The 26,300-nt window shown below is 34.7% G+C and overlaps 4 protein-coding genes and 1 non-coding gene across 5 annotated transcripts; 2 read left to right on the top strand and 3 right to left on the bottom strand.

The window, feature by feature from the left end:
• Positions 1 to 186: 186 nt before the first annotated feature.
• TRNAC-GCA lies at positions 187 to 258 on the bottom strand. Its single transcript has one exon. It is a non-coding gene; the product is annotated as a tRNA-Cys (tRNA).
• Positions 259 to 2,262: 2,004 nt separating this feature from the next.
• On the top strand, positions 2,263 to 5,067 carry LOC120082038 (receptor protein kinase-like protein ZAR1). The gene is made up of 2 exons (XM_039037253.1): positions 2,263 to 3,950; positions 4,028 to 5,067. Exons 1-2 carry the CDS (start codon positions 2,462 to 2,464, stop codon positions 4,690 to 4,692), a joined length of 2,154 nt encoding a protein of 717 aa, XP_038893181.1. The 5' UTR covers positions 2,263 to 2,461; the 3' UTR covers positions 4,693 to 5,067.
• Positions 5,068 to 5,704: 637 nt separating this feature from the next.
• LOC120082049 (auxin-responsive protein IAA32-like) lies at positions 5,705 to 9,517 on the bottom strand. Its single transcript, XM_039037264.1, has 3 exons — positions 9,168 to 9,517; positions 6,875 to 6,983; positions 5,705 to 5,937 (listed from the first exon to the last, which is right to left on the bottom strand). The coding sequence occupies exons 1-3, from the start codon at positions 9,484 to 9,486 to the stop codon at positions 5,862 to 5,864; spliced, it is 504 nt and encodes a 167-aa protein (XP_038893192.1). The 5' UTR covers positions 9,487 to 9,517; the 3' UTR covers positions 5,705 to 5,861.
• A 3,419-nt stretch (positions 9,518 to 12,936) lies between these two features.
• Positions 12,937 to 19,710, top strand: LOC120081848 (elongator complex protein 2). Its single transcript, XM_039037022.1, has 10 exons — positions 12,937 to 13,247; positions 13,351 to 13,438; positions 13,628 to 13,713; positions 13,966 to 14,119; positions 14,590 to 14,750; positions 14,849 to 15,526; positions 16,219 to 16,537; positions 16,893 to 17,110; positions 17,675 to 17,852; positions 18,999 to 19,710. The coding sequence occupies exons 1-10, from the start codon at positions 13,101 to 13,103 to the stop codon at positions 19,487 to 19,489; spliced, it is 2,520 nt and encodes an 839-aa protein (XP_038892950.1). The 5' UTR covers positions 12,937 to 13,100; the 3' UTR covers positions 19,490 to 19,710.
• A 2,477-nt stretch (positions 19,711 to 22,187) lies between these two features.
• LOC120081335 (putative mediator of RNA polymerase II transcription subunit 12) lies at positions 22,188 to 24,870 on the bottom strand. The gene is made up of 2 exons (XM_039036090.1): positions 23,554 to 24,870; positions 22,188 to 23,398 (listed from the first exon to the last, which is right to left on the bottom strand). Exons 1-2 carry the CDS (start codon positions 24,765 to 24,767, stop codon positions 22,477 to 22,479), a joined length of 2,136 nt encoding a protein of 711 aa, XP_038892018.1. The 5' UTR covers positions 24,768 to 24,870; the 3' UTR covers positions 22,188 to 22,476.
• Between the last annotated feature and the right edge of the window lie 1,430 nt (positions 24,871 to 26,300).

Here is a 26,300-nt window from a genome sequence, read left to right as displayed (position 1 = left end):
TTTTTAGTTCAGTTATTTATCATAATTAACTATTATTGGATTTTGTCAGAGCTGTCACATGTTAATTCTTGTCTGCCGTACGTCATTGACTGAGTCGAAAGAATACTTTTATTGATTTGTTATTATGATTAAATTTCTTTATATATGTATATATGGATTTTACAATAATAAAAATAGATTAATAATAGGGCCCAACCAGGTTCGAACCGGTGACCTCTTGATCTGCAGTCAAATGCTCTACCACTGAGCAATGAACCCAATTAATTTTAAATAAAAATTTAAGACTAAAAATGCTTTACAAAACTAAAAGTAGCACAATTTATATATAAAAAACTATTTAAATATTTGGTTTTTTTTTAAAAAAAAATCTTTCATCTCTAAAGTTGCTAAATATAATTGTGTTAATCTTCACCCCACTAATAACTTTGTATGGATGCCAATTGTTTTGCAAAAATTTAACCAACATGAGTATAATTCATTGATAATTGATATAAACTCATTTGATTCAAATTCAAAAGCACAACATTTGCATCCTATATTTATTGAAATTAAAAAGAAAAACTTTGAACTTATAATTATACCAACTTAATCTTTGAACTATTACAAGTGTGTGAATTTAATGCCAATCTTTACATTCCATTTTAATAACATCACGAGAGACTTATACTTAAATCGAAATTAAATTCTAAATGGTCACAAGTGAATCAACTTAGACTCCATTAATAATATTACCTTTGAAAAATTGTTCATGTATCAATTCTTCTATATTGATAGACTTCTTCAAATGTCAAATTAATAAAATGGATTATTAAAATTGATTGAATAGACAACTTGATAGGAATATGAATTAAGTTGCCAATAAAAGTTATAATTTGATATTTGTCTAGAAAAAGAAAAAAAACACATACTATGTAAAGAAAATCTCTTGTTTAAGCCGAGCAATAGCCATTGTTCAATTGGTTGGTTTTTTCTCTTATTTGAGACACTTGACAAAATGATGACCATTAAATATTATAGCGCATAAATTTGTACAAAAAGAAAGTGATGGATGAGACAGTAGAGAGAAAATTAAGCATTTGGCAAAATCTGTTTGTTTAATGGGAAAATGAAATAAAAGGGAAGGAAAAAAGGAAAAAAGACAGTCCCTGACAAACACTTGTTACGAAAGCAAATGTCCCATGCAACTACATGTAGCTTCCCGACAACTTATCGTGGAAAAATTATGAGATGAGAGCTTCTCCCCTCTCTTAAAAAAAATACCATTTTCCCAAATTTTATATATTTCCTTAAATCTACAATATTTGACTTCTTTAATATTATTGATTTCTCGAGGCACCATTAAAATAAACAATATCATATTATTGTGAAAATATGTTATGTTGTTGGTTAAATTTTTCATTAGTTTTGAATAGTGTAAATACTAGAAGTAGTATTGTACAGTATAATTTACCGTTACTAGGAGGAAATAAAATAATAAGAACAAATAAAATCAAGCAACAAAGATGTTGGAATGTCTTGAATCTATCATGTAGCACTTCAAATAACCTAAGTTATTTACATATTTGTCATCTTTACGTTATTATGTTTGTGACCCTATGATTTAGAGAAGCGTACTATATAGACTCTCTAATTCTAGAGTCATCTCAAATTTGTAATCTGTATCATTCTCTCTAATAAAACTATTTTCTCTCTGTCCTGTGGACATGATTGACACACTACCAGTGAACTACGTAAATCTGTGAGTTGATCTCTTTTGCTTTGCATTTGTTTTAATCTTTGATTATCGATTCTTAACAAAAGAGAAAACATCCAAATGTTGAAATATTTATAATAACATGGAGTTACCAACATTCTAATTTTACCATGGTACATTTTTAATAATTGTTTAGTGGCATAATTTCCAAATTTATCTTCTACTTGACATATATTTGATTTAATTAAGTTTAAAATGCAATTTTTTACTTCTATCTTATATCTCGACGATATAGAATAATTTTCAATATGAACATAATTCAACTGACATATTTGGGTAGAATTTAAAAAAAAAAAAACAACAACAATATATAGATTAACCAAAGGCATTATTGAAACTAGTGAAATAATTTATAGCCACATCATCCCTCACTCTACTTTCTCTTTTTACCATGGTATATTTTAATGGCTACTAAAAAATAATTTAATCACACACTAGAAGTTAAAATACTTTTCTCCTTTGTGGAATGGTAATGCATTTTTTCCACTAGTAGCCACTGAATTGCTCTCTTTTTTATCTCTCTCTGAATAATTTAGACTTTTGGTCTGAAAAAAGCTTTACTTTTGAGCTTTCTCAACTCCTTCACTGTCAAGGGTTCCACACTCTTGCTTATCCATCCATCCCTACCTCCCCTACTTCCCCTTTTATCACTCGGTTTTGTTATTACCATTTTTCTCTTTTGCAAAAGAAGCTCAATTTGAAGTTCCCATGGCAAAAATTTCTTCAATTCCCCTGTTTTTTCTCCTCTGCAACTTATGCATTTCCATGGCTTCTTTGAATGATGAAGGCAATGCCCTTTTGGCTTTCAGACAGTCCATTACTGAAGACCCAGAGGGCTGTTTCAGCAACTGGAATTCTTCAGATGAAACCCCATGTGGTTGGAATGGAGTTACATGCAAGGATCTAAGAGTTGTTTCTCTTAGTATTCCCAAGAAGAAACTTAATGGGATTCTTCCTTCTTGTCTAGGGTTTCTACCTGAGCTTCGTCATCTGAATCTGAGGAGTAATAAACTCCATGGAACTTTGCCAATGGAGCTTTTTCAAGCTAATGGAATTCAAAGTTTGGTGCTTTATGGAAATTCCTTCACTGGGTCTGTTCCAAATGAGATTGGTAAGCTAAAAAACCTTCAAATCTTGGATTTGTCTCAGAATTTCTTTAATGGGTCCTTGCCGGTTTCTCTGATGCAATGCACAAGGTTGAGAATTCTTGATCTTAGTCAGAACAATCTTACCAATTCTCTGCCTAATGGGTTTGGTTCCAGTTTGAATTTCTTGGAAACTTTGAATCTTTCTTACAATAAGTTTAATGGTTCAATTCCAATGGATATTGGTAATTTGTCTAGCTTACAAGGCACTGTTGATTTCTCACATAATTTGTTTTCTGGCTCTATCCCACCCAGCTTGGGAAATCTTCCTGAAAAGGTTTATATTGATCTTACTTACAATAATTTGAGTGGTTCAATACCACAAAATGGTGCTCTTATGAACAGAGGACCAACTGCTTTTATTGGGAATCCTGGCCTTTGTGGACCGCCATTGAAGAACCCATGTTCTTCCCAAACCCCGGGCGCGAGTTCCCCATCCTCGTTTCCCTTTTTCCCAGACAATTATCCACCTGGGAGTTCTGAGGGTAGTGGTAATAAGTATGACGAAGGAGGGCTGAGTAAGAGCACTTTAGTTGCAATAATCATCGGCGACATCGTTGGTATTTGCTTGATCGGGTTGCTGTTTTCGTATTGCTATTCAAGGTTTTGCACTCATAGAAATGGGAAGAAGGCCGACCAATCCAGTTATGGATTTGAGAAGGGTGAAAAAGGAAGAAAGGATTGTCTCTGCTTTCAAAAGGGTGAATCCGAGAACGTTTCGGAGCATATCGAGCAGTTTGATTTGGTACCTCTAGATTCACAAGTGACGTTTGATCTCGACGAACTTCTCAAGGCATCAGCATTTGTTTTGGGAAAAAGCGGTATCGGCATCGTGTATAAAGTTGTGCTTGAAGATGGACTCACTTTAGCTGTGAGAAGATTGGGTGAAGGTGGTTCTCAAAGATTAAAAGAATTTCAAACTGAAGTTGAAGCAATTGGGAAGTTGAGGCATCCAAACGTTGTTGGCCTTAGAGCATATTATTGGTCTGTTGATGAGAAACTGCTTATTTATGATTACATACCAAATGGGAACCTTGCATCTGCCATTCATGGTAAGTTCTCTCAACTTTTTTCCTTTATCTAGTTTATGATAGTTTATTCATATGTAAAAATCTTTAAACGTTATCAGGGAAGCCTGGAACAACATCGTTTACACCACTAGCATGGTCTGTTCGGTTTAGAATCATGAAAGGCATTGCGAAAGGGTTGGTTTACTTGCACGAGTTTAGCCCCAAAAAGTATGTTCATGGTAATTTGAAAACAAACAACATACTTCTTGGGCATGACATGACACCGCATATTTCTAATTTCGGGCTCGCCCGCCTTGTTAACATTGCTGGAGGATCGCCAACCATGCAATCGAGTCATATAGCAGAGGAGAAACCACAAGAGAAACAACTAAAGTCTGCCACCTCTGAAGCTAGTACATTCAGTTCTAGTATGAGTACTTACTACCAAGCCCCGGAAGCGTTCAAAGTCGTGAAGCCATCACAAAAATGGGACGTTTACTCGTATGGTGTGATATTACTCGAAATGATCACCGGAAGGTTGCCCATCGTTCAGGTGGGAGCCTCGGAAATGGATCTTGTCCAATGGATTCAACTCTGCATCGAGGAAAAGAAACCGCTTTCAGACGTGATAGACCCGTCTTTGGCTCCAGACGATGATGCAGACGAGGAGATCATTGCGGTTTTGAAGATAGCATTAGCTTGTGTTCAAAATAGTCCAGAAAGAAGACCTGCAATGAGACATGTTTGTGATGGTTTGAGCAGGTTGGCTGTCACTCCAAACTGAACAACAAAAAAATAATATCAATTTGCTTTCTTGCAATAGAATTTGTTTGTCTGATTTACGTGTTTAAGATGATGAATGTCCAAGATTCATGGTTGATTCTATGTTTCTGGCAGAAAATGGCTGTGTTTTCAGTTTTCAGCTTTAAAATCATCATTTTGAAAGTGAAAAATTTTGCAATGGAGCTATTAAGAAGGGCATTGTTTTGCATTAATTTGGAAAGCAAAACAAGGTTTGAGGATGGTAGAGGAGAATGGGAAGTTCAACATGGTTTGGACTTTGGAGTGGGAAATGGCTGACTTTAACAAAGGCGTGATTGTAGGGACGAGCGCCACCCCCTTTGACTGAAACCTCTTACAAAGATGCTCCACTGCCCAATTATTCATTTCATTCGACCTTTCATCTTTATATTATATATATATATATACACGAGTTTCATGGTTTTCATTTTGTGATCGATAGCTTTTCACTGTTAGACGTATGAGAGAGAAGTATCTTGAATTTAAACCAATTCTAATGTTTATCCACTAAGCTATACTTGAATTTGCAAGATTTGAAGCTACAATCATAGTGAGACTTAATTTGAGGTTGAGAGCATTCAAATTTTTAACCTCTTCATTGAAGGCATATATTTGTTAAACTAAGCTCAAGTTGGACGAGGAGAAACACGTGTTTGTTCTATGCTTAAGTATGTTGTTTTATCATATGTATAATAAACATCATATGAGGCATCATGTGGCTATGTTATTTTAAGATAAAGTTATTAAGAATGAGTCTAGGAATGAATAATTTTTTTTAACAGTTCAACAATATCTAGAGGTGCTCAAGTGAGCTTAGCTCAGTGATTGACATTCACTTCATCCTTTGAAGTTGAAAGCTCGATCTTCTATCCCTATAATCATTGCACTAAAAAAGATATGCGGATATGTAAATTCAAACACTTGATCTTTTCAAATCAGTAATATATATCTCAATTAGTAAAATTTTATACGAGTTGGTTGAGAACGAATCGTCTAAGATTTATGTTGAACGTAGAGTTTACACCATAAAACTGATATTGTTATAAAGGATCTTTAAATTAGATAAATTGTCAGATGCCTCCAACTTTAACATAAAATAAAATTCCCATTAAGAAGTTGCATTTTGGGGGGTTCATTTCCATGAAATGTAAGTTAATTTTGACGAATGGCAACAAAAGCCTCATCTTTCCTAGCAATTCTTAGCCTCTTCACACCTTCCACAAATTGCCTGTCCATTAACCAAATGAGCAAATTAGGTAGAAATAAATACATTTTGCTAAGTAGTCAAATATTGTTAAGGTTGCTTATGCAAGTGAGAGTTATTAAATAATCATTGTTATATATATTACCAACCTGTTTGGAAGTAATTTTGGAATCACTTCTGACATGTCTAAAATCATTTTTTCTTTAAATAATTCCCGATCAATTACTTAGAAGGTGATTCCCAAATGATTTTTGTCAGGTGATTGAGAGTAATTTTTTTTAAAAAAATATATACTATCATTTTATATTTAGACAATTCTCCTCCTATTTCACTTTATTAGATAATACGTGGTTTCATCTCAAAACTACCTGACAATGAAAAAAGTAACACATTTATCTAATAAAGATCACTTGTACAAGTATGGAACCAAATATTAATTTGATTTATAACACTATACAAAATTAAATATAACTAAATAATTTAGCTTAAAACACTTATTTTAAAAGTAAATCTCAATTAAACACACCTTTAAGTCATTGAAAATCACTTTTTGATTGTTTAAAAATCACTTTAATAGATTTAAAACCAAACATTGAAATGCTCGTATGAAAATGACTTTTAACTAGGTATGAGCATGATAGACCAAAAGTCAATTCAATCGACCAAATCGGAGTCAGTCAGTCAGATAATGAGAGGAGTCGGTCGGTGTCAGTTTAGGAAAATTCCAAAAAAATTCAAAGAATAAAATCGTTCAAACCGACCGACCAATCGACTTTTCTTTTAGTCCTCGACAATCGAGGTTAGTTTGAACATTTAATAAACCGACTGGCGACCATAATCAGTTCGCTAGCAATTTAGTTAAAAAAATCGATTCCAAACGACCGATGCTCACCCTTTTTTAACAGATCACTTGTTAATAAATTAATTTGGTAAATCACTATTTCAAAGATGTAGAACTTACTTCCATGGGACATCACCAACGCTCCTCCAATTTTCATCTCCATCTTTGTAAAATAGTGAGAATTCAGAATCATTTTCAAACAACCTCAGTCCAGATTCACATTGTCGACCTAATCCAATCGACAAACATATATATTAGTATTTTACTACCAAGATGATATGATAAGTAATAAAAAGAACATTCAATATGTGTTTTAGTTAGTTTAAAAACATGTTATGTAACAATAATGAAAAATGCATACATAACATTGCTCTTCTCAAAATATATTAATTTGACCATTTTTTTTTAAGTCCACTAAAGTAGAGAGATTCGAATCACAAACCTCATGATTTTTAGCACACTTATGCCAATTGAGTTATGCTCAATTTGACGTATTAATTTGACTTTTATATATTACAATCATTAATTTTTATTAAGTTCATTTACATACGTCTAAAAGTTCCATTATCATCTTAATTATTTCATTCGAAACTTAGTAATTAAATTCTCCTACCATTAGTGAGAAGTAATATAATTCTACTATGATAAGTTATTTGAATCATGTGTTATATCCGAGGTTGATTAAGGATATCATACTTTTGACATTAGGGTAGATTGTGAGTAGCCATAATTTGAAGATTCAATTATTGGTACGAATCAAAATAGTAGTATGCTCAACTTTCTTCTATGATTACAAATGGAAGAAAAACAACCTAACATTAGGGAGAAGATCGTCGTATTAATTACATCATTCACATGCAACAATTTTCTAGAAGATCTTCCTGAGTGCTAATTAATTATTGGGTATGAATCAAGAAATTTAAGGATTTTGATTCTAAAATGTTGATTCTTGTTAGTTTTTTTTTTCCTTTTTATTTTTTGAGATTTTAAAAAATTAAAAAATAGAAACTATTTATACAAAATAGTAGAATTTCATTTCTTTAATAGAGACTTATAAAAGTCTATAAGTATCTATGAATATTTTTTTGTTATTTCTATAAATAATTTGACATTTTTTCTATGGATGAAATTACTTTTTTTTTCATTATTTCATTATTCTTCTAGTTCTTTTTCATTATTTTGTTAGTTATAGTGTTGCATTATGTTTTTTTAGAGATAGTTGCAAATATAAATATTAGGCTCAAAGTATTAGCAGATATAATATAATGATAAAAAAAATTACAAATATGATCAAATTTAAATAATCTATCAGTAATAGATCATATTATTGGTAGAAGTGTATCAGTTATAGACCATATCATCGGTAAAAGTCTATAAGTGATGTTATACACTTGATTATTATTCTTAAAAATGCTACCAACTGTAATTATCTTAAAAAAAAAAAAAAAAAAAAAAAAAAAAAAAAAAAAACTACAATATGGGGCCTTTGTCCTTTGTTATAATCCTACATAAAAACAAGATATAATATAAATAAATAAAAACTTAGAGAGTAAGCTCCAAGAAAGAGAGGCCCCCCTCCCAACCAAAATTATGTTTTGTCCACTCTTAACACATAAAGTAGTTTTTATATTTTTATTATTTTTTTAAATAATGAATACAACACATAGTTGATTTTGCTATCTCTTGTTGTCGTTTGCTCCTAAAAATCTTTAGGTTGATTTATCATGTGAGAGTTAAAAGGTGAACATAGTTAAATCATAATTGTGATACCATTTTTAACGTTGAACGTTTAAATATCTCTACCTATTTGTTATACTAAAAAAAAAAAAAAAAAAAAAGAATCATGTTAAATTGATTGAGGTATTAAAATTTTTATTAAAAAAAAGACATAATATTACATTCTTATTAAATGCTATTTCAATAAAATCTGAAAATTAGCCTTTTGAAGTGTTTTTCATCAAAATTAGTTAGATACTAATAAATGACACAATGTAGACATGTTTTCAAAATTAACATATGCTATCCCAAAAACAATAATAATAATAAACTAGGGCTATTTTTAAAATTGATTAAAAGTGCATAGATTAATTTTAAACATTTATAACTACAAGAACCAAAACACAATAACTTTCAAATTATATTGACTAGAATAGTATTCTTAACCCATTGTAGAAGTTTAAGATTTTAAAATAATATGCATATAAATAAAATTTAATCTGTAGCTCCTATTATAATAAAGTTATGCATAAATCTCAACTCATATATATCGACAAATATCTCAAACTTAATGAATTCGAACATAGTTTAGTGGATAAGACACTAATTAACTTCCCAAATATGAAAAATTAATTAAAATTGGGTAAGAAATAAAATGAAAACAAAGTAAAGTAAGATCGGAAAAAATGAAAGATACCAAACATATCTTCAAGTTGAAGGGCAAGAGTAGAATAGCTAGCATGTTGAAAGATGCAAACTTTCCTACCAACAATGACACCATCCATATTGACTTTAACATAATCCCACCTCTGTTGCTGTTTGCTCTGCACAACCTCTGCATCTTCCTCAGTACAACAATAGTAATCCTGTCCTCCCCAATTCATGTACCCTCCCTCAATTCCCACTTCTGGTTGCTCCAAAGTTCTTAGGCTAAGCCCTAAATCTATAATCCCATTTTCCCCTTTCCCTTCACAATAGACAGGGTTGTTCATAATCAACTCATTATTACTCTCCATTTTTCATTCACAGATCTCAAAGGGAAAGATTTTATGTATATATTTATATGGGGGAAAGAAAGGGTGGAGGGAATAAAGTAGGGACCTTAAGGTAAGTGGGGAGGGGGACAACAAAGGGCTCTTCCCATTACTACTCATTCAATGTTGTTTATCTTCTTGTGTTTGTGTTTGTGCCATGCAAAATTTTTGCAAGAACCACAATTTACTGTTTGCAAAACCAAACAAGTCTATGTTATGGCCACTTTGATGCTAACAAAAGGCTAGCTGTTTTGGATTCTCTTGCTACCTAATGTTTGCTCTCTACCAACTGTTTCTACCTTTCTATGATGCTTCCCCCATCCCTACCTTTCACAATCACTCACTCAATCACTCCTATTTATGTGTTTGTGTGTGTGTATGGAGTTTGATGTAATCTTGTCTACTTTTGAACTTAAAGTTTGAAATTTTCCATGTGTTCTCTCTACGATGTGGCTAAGAAAATATGCTTCCCACATGGTGCTTCAAATGGCAATATAGCTAGAAACCCTAGTGACTCATGGATGCTAGCCAAGGCCTAGTCACTTGAGGTGTCTTCAACAATTGGTTCACTCGATTATTCAGATCCATTTGACTTAAAATTTAATTTTCTCGGTTTTCAACAACTTGGTAGTCGCTATGTTATAATAAACTAACGTGACAAACGACTTAGATTTAGATACATTAATTATGTGACAATTGTATCGTTTGATTTCATATAATCAATGAAGCAACATATGGAGTCATAGCACTGTTATATAAGTATAAACAAAGTCTCACATTGAATAAGGAAAGATCATGAGTATATAAATGAAGACAATTATCTCTATTGATATGAAGCTTTTTGGGTAAAACTAAAAGTAAAGCTACGAAGGTTTATGCTCAAAGTAGATAATATCATAATATTGTGGAGATAGGTGGAGGTTTTGTTATTCTTATTAATTAGTATCACAATCATAGTCTAAACCTAACTGTGTGGATGAGATCTTCAACGATTTCAAACAAAAGTGGTGAGTTTTATGAATGAATCTCATCAAGAGCGGCAAACAAATAATAACTCTACCAAGCTCAATGGTAGAGAAATAGAATGGCACATTGATATTCCAATTTTATGCAAGACTTTTACGTCCTTCAAGACCCACTTATCAGAAATCAACATGTCAGTTACAGTATTTATATCAAACCACTCGAATTTTACTTTTGGTTTCACCGAAAAAGTTCGTAACTAAAGTTTTGCAAAGAGTACCCTTTTTAAGGTCATAGTTTGTGAGTTGTGAGTCAAATTAAATTTACATATACCTCCATCCACATTTGCATTCAAAAACTTGTCTGACAAAGAAACCCCATGATATTAATTAAAAAAAAAGGATCTACAACTTTAGATTCTCTGAGAAAATCAGAAAGACCCTTGCCTGTATGTGTGACATTTATTGAATTGAGAAGTGATGATGATGATGTTGTTGGTCTCTCTTATGTTATCTCTGCAAGAAAAATTGATGTTGTTGTCAGTTGTCACACACAGTGCAAATAATAATATTTGTGAATTAAGGGCATGAACATGTCTGAACTTGCTGATGGCTTGTCGAAAACATGTCTTTTTAAGAGAGAAAATTTTGAAACCCAACAAGTTTTGAGATCTCTGAAGGGGAAGAAAGCTTTGTTGGGGAAATGGCTGTTTGTTCAATTAGATGCGTGCCGGTCGGATCCGGATGACATTCCACCAAATTAAAAGTATAGCATTTCATGCTCCGTAGCTAAGCTCTTCTCTGACTGATGGGATGCTGAAGAGTCAATGTTTTTTTTCCCTTTCTATTGTGATTTGCATGTCGGAGTACTCCAGAAATTATTGGAGAGTCCATACAACTACAATGTCACTTGTAATTTCATGTGAAAATATTAGCATGCATCTTAGGTCGCTTCTATTTTTTTTTTCAGACTAACTTACTCATTCAACTACTGATAAACTTTTTTCTTTTTAATATTTTTTTTGTATCTTTTAGATGAATTGCAAAAAGATGGATGTAGTTTAAAATACGCGTAGGGGCTATTTGGTCTACAAACTTCTTAAATTAGTATAAACAACCCAACTTTAGTAGCAAATACTATTGAAGTTTGCACATTTATCAAGTAATTTTATCAACCCATCTTTTTCTACTTTTCATATTTATGGAAGAATTTCATATTCTCATTTATCTCTATTTTTTCTTTTAAAAAAAATTATCGAGTAACTTCAACTTTTCTTTTGAATCTATTTTTTAGTATTGTCGATGAACTCTATCTTAGAACTCTACACCTTAAACACAAACTTACTAACTCTAACATATTGACTTCATCCAGTGGGTTAGATGTTTCTTTAGTGTTTATTTCGAATCATTTGTTGTATTAGGTATGAAAGAGAAACCGCAAAGTGCTTTAAATTTGTATTATAGTTTTTTTTTTTTTTTTGGGTTTTTGTTTTTGTTTTGTTTTGTTTTTTTTGGGGGTAAAGATTGGTTAAAGAAGGTGTAAATTGTTTAATTTACATCTGATTAAGAATGTGAAGCTTTTTTGTGGTTGAGGGGACACCCGTCCGTAGGAGGAGCCCATAATGCCATTCCTCTTTGTCCCTTCTTACCACTCCATTGATTGCACCCTTTTCCCTTCTTTTTTTTTTTTTTTTTTTTTTTTTTTTTTTTTTAAAAAAAAAATTAATTTAATTTAATTTATTGGGTTTTTACTGTCCAGTCACTTGCATTAACCATAACCATTATCCTTCTCTTTATTCACATTTTAGAATCTAACCTTTCAATGTGGTTAAGCCATATTTAGTCTTACTTTTTCTTTTGTATTTTTAGTTTAACATCTAGCATATGAGTGGAGAGGAATCAAACTATTGGACGCATGATCGATGGTATGTGTCTAAATGAATTAAACTATTTTCAAATTGATATATGTCATATGAATTTAGCTGTGAATTAAATGTCCATTTAGTCTCATTTCGAGTGATTATGAAGAAAGTTTTGAAAATATATGATGTCATCATTTTCATTACTTAAATACTTTGTGAAATGAAATTGTTAGAAATGATGGAATCTTATGTTCAAACTTGAAAATATCATGTTATTTTAGTAATAAAGTGAGAAAAGTAGGATGCATTTTACCTCCTGCCACTATTTAATATAATAGAAGTGATTATGAAATTATCAAAAATTACTTTTATCATTTTTAAAATGACTAAAAAATATTTCAATTATTAAAAATAAATTTTAATCGTATAAAAAATGTATTTAAAAGTATAAAAATTAAACATTAAATTGATTTTTAGTGGTTAAATTTGTGTTTAACCCTGACAAAATTGATTTTAATTATTTCGAAATAGCAAAATTACCCAAACATAGGCCCAGAGCAAAGAATAGGTCCAATGGGCCCATTGAGCCCAGCATTCGATTGCCATTAGGCCCATAAGTAAACCCGTCCATCTAACTGTTCGGCCAACCTTCGTCCCGCCGCAGTCCCTGGTTGTCGCCTGAGAGCCCCGAACAAGGAAAGCTTTCAAACGCCCTGCTATTCGGCCGCCATCTCCTCTTCCCCTTCCTAACCGGTGCTTTCTACCGGCAAACATGACTTCCGGCGGCGGCGGCGAAGTTGAAGTCAAGGAAGTGTTTATAGGGGCAGGCTGTAACAGAATAGTGAACAACGTTTCTTGGGGAGCCTGTGATTTAGTGGCTTTTGGCGCTCAAAACGCCGTTGCCATCTTCTCTCCTAAGGTCTGTATCATATTAAGATCCACTTCCTCTGTCAAGTTTCCACAACCGGAAAAATGCTGAACTTTACTTCCTTTTTGTTCTCCTTTATTTTCGAATTTCACAGTCTGCACAAATTCTGACGACTCTTCCCGGTCACAACGCTTCTGTGAACTGCACTTATTGGCTTCCAAGTAATAAATTTTCGTTTAGAGGTGAGCTGAAGTTTTTCCCATCGTCATCATCTTGAAATCAATGATTCTAAACGTTTAATTTTCTCCGTGGTGTATCTTAGAAATTATACTCCAAGGACTATATACACCTTGTAGCTTACTTGGGAAACAAGAACTAGCGTGTGGACCTTTTTTTCCCCTCATTTCTTAATTGTACCTTCTTGTCCTCAGCCAAGCATTTGAAGTGTCATTATCTGCTATCTGGTGACTCTGATGGTGCTATTCACTTATGGGAGTTGTCTCTTGTGGACCAGAAGGTAATACCTTTTCCACAGCTTCACTGGATTAATTAATACTCAATTAAGCTTGAAGGATGTTTTGTTGAGTTTGTGACCCAACTTCCCGCGTGATTTCTAATCAGTTGAATTTATTGGAGGAAGTATATGGAAGTGAAACATTTATGCAATGTGGAAGATTTTATGGGTGGATCTTTTTTATGTGTTTGTATATATCTGATCGGGTTAATGCATTCATGTTTTAATGTTCTAACGAAACTTGTGTTTGTATAGTGGAGAAATGTTTTACAACTACCAAAATCACACAAGAAAGGCATCACATGTATTACTGCACATATAATTTCTGAAACGGTGGCAATTGTTGCGTCTGCTTCTTCAGATGGTTCAATTTGTGTTTGGGAGGTTGTTTTCCCGTCTACCAATGAAGGTAAGAAAATAATTTTTATAAAATAATGTTTGTTTTCTGCTAATGCCTGTTACACTTATATCTAACTAAAGATATTCCGCACTAAATCAAACTGGCCTGTAAGATTGTTTAATTCATTATTTCGCCCTCTCCAGTATTTCATAATTGGGTAAAGAAGTGGATTACTTTTGGAATTTTTGCAATTATATTGTTTTCTTATTGTTGGCTTTTTCGTGGTTAAAAAATTATTAGAAGGGATTTGCTACTGTGCTTGCTTTTTCTATATGCTGAACTATCGATTTTTTTAATGCTTACTTCTTTAGTTAAGTGCCTCAAACATGAACAATGGTCACTGATAATGTTAGTTGGAACTTCCTCTTAATGTTTACACATTTATGTAATGGATATATATTGTTAGTATATAAACTTTCACCTTGATGTGAAACATTAAGGTCTTTCTAAAATACATGCTCTATATCTTATTCTTTTAGGTAATTGTACATTGTTGTTGCTGGACTCGCTCATGGTTGGTTCAAAATCTATGGTGGCACTTTCATTAGCAGAATTGCCTGGAAATGTCAGTTATATGGTCCTGGCTATGGGAGGCTTGGATAATAAGATTCATCTGTATTGTGGGAAGAGAACTGGAGAGGTATCTAGTTAGTACATTATGAATTTTTATTCTACTTTCATGTCATGAACTATAAGCCATATTTAGAAGGTTTTGTTTTTGCCCTTCAATGTACGCAGTTTGTTAAGGCATGTGAGCTCAAAGGACATACAGATTGGATTAGAAGTCTGGACTTCTCTTTGCCTATGGGGAAAAATGGAGAAGCAAACAGCATTATGCTTGTAAGCTCATCTCAGGACAGAGGCATACGCATATGGAAGATGGCTCTTCATGGTTCTTCACCTGACATAAATGGAGGATGCAAAAAAGAAGAAATAAGTTTAACATCTTATATACAAGGTCCTATATTTACTGCTGGACCATCAACTTACCAGGTATCATTAGAATCTCTTTTGATTGGACATGAGGATTGGGTATATTCGGTCCAATGGCAGCCGCCTTCAGCTACAGAAATAGAAGGGGTTCCATGCTATCAATCTGAAAGCATCCTTTCTGCATCTATGGACAAGACAATGATGATTTGGAAGCCCGAGAAGACTTCAGGCATCTGGATGAATGTGGTTACTGTTGGAGAGTTAAGTCATTGTGCTTTAGGGTTTTATGGTGGGCATTGGAGCCCTAATGGAGATTCAATTTTAGCACATGGTTACGGTGGGTCTTTTCATCTCTGGAGAAATGTTGGTATCAGTTCAGATAACTGGAAACCTCAAAAGGTTCCCTCAGGACATTTTGCTGCTGTCATGGATATTTCATGGGCCAGATCTGGTGATTATATTATTTCAGTCAGCCATGACCAGGTGAGGTGCAAATTTTGGTAATCCGCCTTGTATTATCTCATTGTGTCATTACGTGAATATGAAAACTTTAACTAACTGCCCTTGTCTTAATTCATTGTGTCATTTGAGTGTATTTTATCAACCTTAGTTTTTTTTTTTTTCCCCATCTCTCTAGCCAAGAAATAATTGCGAGATTTTCTGGCTCTGAAAAAAAAAAAGGATAAAATATGGTAAATGCACTCCCTTTCATTCGTGGTTGAGACTTGTAGTTTTGTGTTAACTGTGTGCTTTCTTTGTGTCTGGCTATCTAGTTGAGATGATACTGGGAAAATTAGCGAGAAAGAGAAGTTTCAAGTAGGAGGAGTTTTTTCTTCCAATTTAACGCGATAGGCTAGGCAAAGGGTATGCCCGCATGAGAGTGAGAGGGGAAAAATTTAGCTTCCGGTGGACACAAGATGTTTGGGACCCATGATAAATGGTTGGTTAGAGCGGTGGGAAAAATCTTGGGTCAGAGGAGTATCTAGTTAGATTATGAGTGCAAAGGCACTTTTTGGTTAGTCTAGTTTTGGCTGAATAGGGGAGGCAAGGATCTTAGCTATGTACCGTTTCTCTATATAAATAAAAGGATCCTCTTGGAATAAAATAATACGAAAGGCAATGAGATCGTTCTCTGTTACTTAATGCTGATGTCTACTGATGTCAATGTTTTGCAGACAACTCGGATTTTTGCTCCCTGGAAAAATGTCAATTCTCTTGAAGGAGGTTCTTGGCATGAAATTGCTCGACCTCAAGTTCATGGTCATGATATTAATTGTGTCACCATAATACAAGGGAAGGGGAACCATCGCTTTGTCAGTGGAGCTGAAGAGAAAGTTGCTAGAGTCTTTGAAGCTCCATTATCTTTTTTGAAGACATTGAGTCATGCCACACTGCAGAATTTCGTGGCCACTGAAGATCACCTTGTGGATGTTCAGATTTTGGGTGCTAATATGTCGGCTCTTGGCCTTTCACAGAAACCTATTTATGTTCACTGTGAGTCTTTCTTCAATATTTCCCCCATTCTAGAGCGCGTTCATTCTGGATAAATATGACTTTCAAGTTTAAAGCTTAGAATTTTAGCCTAGTACCATTCGCAATCTACAGTATGAAACTTAAGTTTTGTGTGTGTGTGTATATATATATATACAGACATCCACACGCACCTTCAATGTTCCACTTTTCAAATCATCTGGAATGTAAAACCATTGCTTGATGGTGAAATTTCTAATTCAACTTGAAGCAGTAATATCTCGGTTAATTGCTACCGAGTCTTTGCAATCTTTTGTTCCGTTATATGAGTATGTATATTCAAATGTTATGAGTTCTAACCATTCATCTTTTTATGCAGCTGCTGATAAGACACCAGATAGGAGTGGAAATGAAGGTATTGACACCCTTGAAACCATTCCCGATGCAGTTCCTGTCGTTCTTACCGAACCTCCCATTGAAGATCAATTGGCATGGCATACACTTTGGCCAGAGTCGCACAAACTTTATGGTCATGGGAATGAGCTATTTTCTATATGTTGTGATCACAAGGGGAAGCTTGTTGCTTCATCCTGTAAGGTATATCACCTAATCAGTTCATCTATTTTTCATATTTATAGAAAATAAGTATTCATTTCTATTTAAATAGTCACCCAAAAAGATAATGTCTTTTGTTTCTTATCCTGCTTGAACAAAAAACAGTAGTTTTATAGATTTGGTATCTAGTATTATTGTTGCTTTGCCTATTTATTTTTCTTTTTATTTGGGAAATGAATGCTTAATTACTTTATTATTAGAAAACACACATAGAGTTCTTACAATTTATAATCCAATAAAGATTCTCAAGATATATATATATATATATAATCTCACTATTTGACTAAGAATGCAGTGGCAATTTAAAATTTTATTCTCAAGTAGCATAACTTCTGAAGTGTTAATTTGGTAGCATGACTTCAAGTTTAAATTCATTTCAGCTCTTGAAAAACATTTGTGAATTAATCTAAAAGGAGTAGTAATCTGGATTCTTAATTATGATTGTGATATTGAAGAGGAGATTTTCGAGCAAATATTTTCATGCATAGGACACACTTTAGCTTTTATATGTTACAGTTCATATTTTAAACTATCTATAATGTATAGGCACAAACGGCATCAGTGGCAGAAATATGGCTTTGGGAGGTTGGTTCGTGGAAGGCAGTCAGTCGTTTGCAATCTCACAGCTTGACAATAACACAAATGGAGTTTTCCCACGATGACAGTATGCTATTGGCAGTCTCAAGGGATCGCCAGTTTTCTGTTTTCAAAATCCAGAGAACAGGTACCTCTGACCTACTTAACATATGTGAAGATATATACTCTTTTTGTTAACATTGTGAATCCTAATCTCCAGCAAGACAGTCTTGAAGCAAGCAACAGTTCTTTGTTTCGGTCTTGAGATAATTGCATAATGTACATGTTGACTATGTGAAATGAGCCCTCTATGGTTTAAATGCTATACGATGCCCTCATCCTTTGAGATGATTTGATCTCTCTCTCCCCCCAGCTTCCCCCCTCCCCCCTCTTCTCTCTAGGAAACTAATAGTATTTTAGGAGAGAAGAGGAGAGGAATACAAGGATGAAATCCCTCATGGCCAATGGGATCAACTATCAATTGGCGTGATTCGTGAATAAGTGCATATTGTAGTTACGAAAAGAGTTGGACACAGTCACTCCTAAGAGGCCGGCATAGAATCTGACTACTCCAGGAAAGTCATCCAAGGGAGAAATGGAGCATCTGAAAATCCTTCAGTTCTTCGTAGACCTAGGTTCTCAAAATATAGTGAAAATGGCACTAGTCCAAGTTGTTAGCCCTACCTTCATAAGGTTGGCCTCGTAAAACTTACTATACCCTTCCGAAGTTGCACACTTCAGAACCCAATCTTTTATTCAGAAACGCCCTCCATCTTCTGAATCAAACTCATTATAACTAATTGAAAAAGTCATCTGGCCGTCCCGTGTAAGTGCTACACTTTTGTCTTTCGTAGGAAGAATCCCCTAATCTGAGGAGTTTCTTCAAATGAGCTCCCCTCCTCCCTCGCTAATATGAGTGCATCATCATTATGGTGGAACCTACAATCCTCACCACACCCTCCCCCCCCCAAAGAAAAGCATACACACCTAAAATTCTGTATTTTGATTATTGGACTCGTTTTAATATTTTCATCTTATTTCTCGAAATTCTTGATTTTTCTTGTTTGGCCAATGTTAGAAATTTTACTGGTCTTTTCAGATCACCCTAATTCTTAACTGCTTTAGGAAATGTAGGTTCTGCATAATACAAATTAATTGCTGCACTTCTCAGCATTTTCTCCCATTAATTAGTTATTACATTGAAAAAAAGGAAAGGAAAGAGGAGGGAGAGAGAGAGAGAGTGAGGAGTGAGAACTATAGTTTTTAATATAAATTATTTGCTGAATCCGTTCAGGCTCTGATGAAATCCACCATGAGCTTATATCAAGGCAGGAGGCACACAGAAGAATCATATGGTCATGTTCTTGGAACCCACACGGTCATGAGTTTGCAACAGGCTCTAGGGATAAGACTGTGAAGATATGGGCTGTGACAGCTGAATCTTCAGTTAAGCAGCTAACAACTCTCTCACAGTTCAAATCTAGTGTCACCGCTTTATCATGGGTCGGTCTTGATCCCAAAAGCAATGGATTCCTTGCAGTTGGAATGGAAAATGGCCTCCTTGAGTTGTGGAATTTGTCTATCAATAGAACAGATAATGTTTGCTCAAATGTAGTTGCTTCGGTCGTTAAACGTCTCGATCCATTTGTGTGCCATGTTTCCTCGGTCAACCGCCTCGCATGGAAGGAACCGGAGAAGAGTGGTGAAGAGTGCAGGAAGTTGCAACTTGCATCCTGTGGCGCTGACCACTGTGTTAGAGTGTTTGAGATAAATGTTCCAGTATGAAAAGGGATATATCTTTGTATTATAGGTTGGAATATTGCTTGTTTTGTACATTATGATCGGTTTTCAATTTTGCCCCGACAGAAAGTAAGTAACACTCACTTAACTTTTATCGTATACATTTTTTCCCATCCTGTTTGGGCTGCTGATCTGTATATTTATTTCCATTTCCAGTTCTAACCTTTTCTAAGGAAACAATGGATTATATTATATTTGGGAGTAAATTTGAAATTGTTTAGATCACTTTAATTTTATACTTTTAATCGCAATCTTCAAACTATGTTAAAGTTGATTTTAAATTAATAAAAACATTTTTGGAGTGATTTTGAAAATAACGAAAGTTATTTTAACAATTTTAGAATCGCTCTCAAATATGTTAATAGTCTCTGCACTTATAATCATCTTATGAATTGTTCTAAAATTGACATCCATCGACGTCTCATTAAAAAATTGATCACATCGCATTAAAATATTAGTTTTAAAATGGGTTATTTTTTCAATATGATAAAATGAACTAAAATATTTGCAAAATATAGTAAAATGTTGTTCTATAGTAATAGATACTAATAAACTATTATCATTAATCACTGTTAGTCTATTAGTGTGACATTTTGTTATATTCGGAAATATTTTTAATAGTTTTACCATTTAAAACAATTTTTCTTTTAAATTGATCTCAAAATCAATGCAAATGTTTTTTTTTTTTTAAGTTCAACAATTAAAAAGGTGAGAAATTGAACCATTGATTTTTAGAATAATATTTTGTAACTTACCGAGGCAGCTATTTTCAGCCGGATAATGTAGCCTTGTTTCAAAATCTTGTCAACTATAATAAATGGAGTCATGAATGATCTAATCATGGGTTGATTTATTCAAATACACCTTTATATAAAAATGAATAGTCAGAATGAGAAATGTAAGAGCTTTACAAGTCGGCAAAGGATTATTGTGTTAAGACCAATTTCTAACAAGGTAGGCTTGGCCAATCGGAAAGAAGAAACTAAGTCCTTAAATAATTGATAGATGAACCAATGAAAATAAATATCGGTGCTTTTATATGAGTCTAATATTGAGGCGAAGTCTTGTCTGCGCACAATATTAATTGCCTTCTGAATAATGCTTTCTTGCGTGGATCCTGCATTGCCTATATAGAATATTAGGTCCACAATAGATAAGGACTGAAATGAAGTGAAGGGACTCTTTAAAAAATACCAAAGTCAAAATTTATATCATTGTTCTTTGGTGGCTTTGAGTTCTATTCTATATTTATTATACGCATCAACTTGTAACGAGAAAATCAACAGTAAAAGCCTTTTGCAATAAGACTTCGTCTGGTTTTAGACAAAATTCAGTGGAATTCCCAAAATTCATTTTCGATTCTCACCAAAAGTTGGGCCCTTGATTCGATTTCAGCATCATTTCGCCAACTGTTTGAGAAAGATCTGCAGAATTTCAAATTTTGTTAATGATAAGATCTTTAATCAGTTTGCCTAATAAACCAAAATTCTGTACAGAAGTGATTGTAAAAGAAATGAAAGGAGAAAATGATGACAATGCAAAGCAACGTCTTTAGGAAGCAAAGACAAGCATGATTAGGTAAGACCCACGTGGCAAACTTGATTAACTGAGTCATAAATTCTGAAACCTGTCCCCATCTCCAAAAACAAAAACAAACCTCGTACATATTGTAAGAAAAGTTTCACCAAAAACTAAACCTGACATTTGTATATTATAAGACAATCCGGAAAGGAATCCAGCCACTGTAAATATCAGATACAATCACATGAAATTTATAGCATTTCACCTACAATGGCACATGCAAATTTAAGACTTCAAGATGTGAAAAGTTTCAAAGATGTAATTGATGCACTGACAATCAAATTCCCATCTGAATTAGGCTGATAATCTCACCAAAAGCAAGACTTCAGTCCAATCATAATCTTCAAATGAGATCTTGGCTAAAATCAACTTTGATTGGATTCTGATATCATTTTAATGAAAAAAGATATGAAGAATAAATGACAATAGAGATGAGATGTTACAAGTTAGAATATGTGCATTAATTGGATTCCATACTTTACAGCTTGTGAATGCCAACAGGTACCTTTGCACAGGGTATGAAGAAGGAAATGACAGATTTGGGAAGGAAGTTGAACAGCTTTCAGAGAACATAAAGCAGCCTCACAACTTTATCAGAAAGAAAAGAGTGGAAGATATCGATGGAAACAAGCCAGTGGTAAACACCCTTGTGAAGAGGATTATTCATCAGCCTATCGAACATGAGCCATAGCCTTCCAAAGGATTCAACCAAGCCACTGAACATGAGCATTCGTTCTCAGATGAGGCTGCTACACTGAAAAGGAAACCTGTAATTCTTATTTGTTCCACACTCAGTAAAGAAGATACAAAACGATCAGCAACATTGAATCTGTGAACACAATCAGGTATCAAAAGTATGAAGACAGAAACGTCAAGGTGAAGGGGCCATCTGCGAGGAAAGGATCATCTTTTGTTGAAAATAACTGATGGAGAAACTCATAGTTGGTATGGATGTGATTGACTGGAGAAACTTATAGTATTCAATTGCTGGATACTATAAGCAATTGACTGGAGGGGAGAGCGGACTCATACAAGGAAAGACTAGTACAGAGGTAATAAATAAAACCAAACATATCTGATATCAGCAGAGGGAACAAAAAGATTGATGCAAAAACTCTTGCTAATTCTATAACACATTGACTGCACAAGCACACCATGTTTGAGTTCAGAACTTACAGTATAACTTATAATCTCCATACCACTTATCATTTTCTATGACAATAAACAAATAATATGGCACACGAACAAGAAGACAACAACAATACTTATTATCTCTATCTCAGATACATGCACAAACCAATAGATACCAATAACAAGACAGACAATAAAATAGAAAATTGTAAGCAAAACCAAATACTTTATTCCAAAATTGTTTCTTCTTTCTGAACAGACTATAATGGTTGTGAAGTTCTCATCTGCTGCTTCATGTTGTCAGTGGGAAGCTGAGCAGAATTTTCAGGCAGCATTACAGCGGCTGCTGGCATGGCTTGGTACTGAGAAGGTGCTAGAGGCTGAGTATAGTATATTTGAGAATGAGCAGGGTCTGAAAATTCGTAGGCATAATTTGCAGTAGCAGATGTAGGTGCAACCGATTGAGATGGATGCTGAATATGAGAGTAACCCTGGTTATAGCCAACATATTGTTGCTGATGCTGACTTGCGGGAACCTGAACTAACGACTGAGGAGTTGTAGTTGTCTGTTTGTATGCATTGGCAGACATTTCAGTTTTTGCAATAGGGGCATTCCTCATGTGGTTGTATGCTGCAGTCGTAACCAATGTTGGATTGGGAGGGGTTTGGGGCCGGCCAGGAGGAATAGCAGTGGCAGACTCGCTGATGGTAGATTGCTGTACTGGCAAATTGCCATAAGCTTGACCCTGTCTGGCAGGCAGGTAGTAGACTGGATACTGCTGTTCCATTTGATGGGGATGATGATGGTGCTGAGGAGAATATACAGGGAAAAATGCTGGAATTTGAACTGCACCAGATGGGTGCTGGTGGATGTAGTGGGCGCCTGCATGTATGAATTGCTGTGGTTGAGGTGGGTGTTGCTGTGGCTGTGGCTGTTGTTGCTGTTGCTGTTGTTGCTGAAGTTGCTGGTGTTGATGCTGGTCGTACTGAGAGTGTAAAACATATCCTGATTCTTGGACCTGTTGTGGAATATGAACCCGGGCGTTCTGATCAGAAACATTGACTTTTGGATCTGCGGGACTGCCAGGAAGCCTAACGGCTGAAGTGGGGATTTGATGAACAACTTGTTCTTGATACATCACAGGTTTTGAGCGAGACATCGGATTGTTTAAACTACTATCACTGAAGAAACAAAAGAAAACAGAAAGAAAATGCACGAACTCAGACTAACAACCAATTATCACTCCAGAACAATCATCGCAAACTTTAATTGATAATAGAAATTAAGCAGAATGAGTAATACCAGAGAATGATAAAGAAAATCAAGCAATTAGTACCTTGACACCGAGTCCGGGGAAGGTATATCAACAAGTCCACTTGATTTCTGCTGCAATTGGGGAGCTAGAGACTGTGGCTGAGGTGGTAGTGGTTTCCGGTATCCGACCGGCGCCCCGTGGTCCGATCTCTCGTCATCGGAGATCACCCGATTTGTATATTCTCCTACACCTACTCCAGCAGCTGAGCACACCGGAATTGCAGAGCCCGCCGCCGCAGAAGCCACAATAGTTGTAGGCAAAGGAGGCGGCGAAGAGAGTGCCGTGAAAGCTTCATCTTGCTGTTTTTGACCAACACTCATCTGCGAAAATTGCTCCTCAATTCCCACCTTCTGATCTTGAACTCGAACTGCACCAGCAGCAACCCCACCGCTATTGCCACTATCCTCCACATGGACCCGAATCGGCGGCAAATTCGCCAGAGAAGGCGAAGAAGAAGTAGACCCAAATGACGACGTGGTCTCGATCATCGGTGAATCAGGGACAGAATGAACATCCTGTTTTCCACCCTTACCATTTCCAAACGACCCAGGCTGAGAACCATCCGCCTCCCTCGGACCCGAATCGAGGTTATTAACACCGACATCATCATCAAGCCCTAGCAAGCAATTGACCGATGCAGAGTCAGAAAAACCTCTATTGAGCAAACCGGCACCATTTAAAGCATTCAAAAACCAGTCCTCGGAACTAGTCGAGCTCTCGAGAATTGGCCCGATCGACTGAGAAACATCCGGCTTAATCGGGAACAGGAACAACCTAAGTCGCGAGGGTTTTGCCGCAGGGTTAGACGAATTACTCGCCGTCCGATCATACTCATCAATCATATTCTCCAAATCCTCATCAGTGGTTACAGAAATGAGAGAATCCAAGTCCTCATTCGGAAGCTGATATTTCAGAGTAAACGGCCTACCATTGAGAAGCGTCTTCGACAAACGCGCAGTGAGGTCAGATAAAGACGTATGGCGGTCGACAACAACGATCCGAGTCTCACCACAGACATAGCATAGAGTCTTATCATGAGGGCGAGGGACTATATGGCCGCCATAGCTGCACATAAGGCGGAGACGGCCAGCGAGAGGGCCGGGAGCGAGAGGCTCATCCCACGTGTCGGTGTTGCGAGACCTCGGAGAGGAGTCCAACGACTCCGGATAGTTAAGATGAGGCGACACCACCGGTGGAAGCGGTTGAGTGGGGGGCGGAGGCGGCGGTTCCGTCATGGCGTACGGCGGAGGATGGGCGGAGTTGGAATTTGGGAGCAGAAAGCTAAAGGGAGAGAGAAAAGAAAACCCCAACTTTTGGTCTTTCTTAAAGAACACGGAGGACAGTAATTAAAAAATAAATAAATATATAAATAAAATCATTTAACGCACTTTCCTGAAAATCCGATTGTGGTACAGTTAGAATAATTAACAGATTAGGGAAAAAAAGGTAAAATAAAGCAATAATCAAGGGGGGTTGGGAGTTACAGTTACTTAGTTAGGGATGAGAGAGTAAAATATTTCCATAATGATTTGGGGCATGAAATGGGATTTCCATGTAAATGGAGGGACCGATTATGGAAATATTTGGGTGAACCGTGAACATGTTGTTTGTTTTACGGTGGTAAAAAAGTGAAGGGTAAAAGGGGGACAAAATAAAACCGGACCGGGTTCAAACTGGGGGTGACAGCTAAGCACACTGATTGGCTCCAGTTGGGCTGCATGGGAAGGTGTGTGGGCTGTAGCTGTTTGCTGGATCATCATTTTTTTTTCTAGTGAATTTTTCCTTTTATTTTTTTCTTTTTGTCCTGTCAGTTATACACCCTTTAGCTTTTAAAATATATTGTTGTTTATTATTTTTGTGGGATTTTTTCCTTTGTGGTATTTTGCATAATAATCCTACATGGAGATGGATAGACTAAAATGTATTTTGATCGACTTCGCTTTTTTTTTTTTTTTTTTTTAATAATTGTGTTGATTTAATTTTAACTTTTCAGATATTTTTTAATCTTAATTTCTTTTTATTAAAAATATATGTATATTTCTTGAGTATAATATAAGATTAAAATTATCTCTATAAAGAGACTCCAACCGCCATCTAAAAATTATTGTTGAACACAAAATAATAATAATGAGGAAGAGGAGAGATCAGTTTAGTGTTATGTTTCTATTTATACATGCATTATGATAAGTGTGACATAATAGCTTTTGTATTGTGGTGAAATGAATCGATCTGGATATTATTATGTATTGGTATGGTTTTTTAAAAAAATATATAAATGTCTATTACACATTTATAAATATCTATTCTCATCTATTACTCATAAACAGTAACATTTTTACTATATTTATAAATAAATTGATACATTTTTCAAAACAACCGAGACAATATCAAACAAAAACGCCTCATCAAAACAACTTTTTAACTGCATTTATTTGTTAATTTAACATATTTACTTAAGATTTAGATATAAAACAGATAGGATTTATATATTTTTTTTTAAATATCCACTCGTATCTAAGTAGAAAACTTAAATAAATAAAATCAAGATATTAAGTTTAAACAACAAGAGAAAATCCATTAAGTTTAAAAAAAAAATCGATAAGAACCAGAAATTACCGATTAAAAAAAGTAAAATATTTTTAGATGGATTAACAGATTAACATAGGGAGGATGTATAGTTGAGATAAATACCACATTATAATTTATAAGTTTTAGTTATATAATTATATTTTCAGAAATTCAATTATACCCTTACAACTTTAGAAATT

Source organism: Benincasa hispida, chromosome 7 (genome assembly GCF_009727055.1).
Source record: "Benincasa hispida cultivar B227 chromosome 7, ASM972705v1, whole genome shotgun sequence".
In the NCBI taxonomy this organism is placed as follows: domain Eukaryota; kingdom Viridiplantae; phylum Streptophyta; class Magnoliopsida; order Cucurbitales; family Cucurbitaceae; genus Benincasa; species Benincasa hispida.
This window is presented reverse-complemented; position numbering and strand designations above follow the sequence as displayed.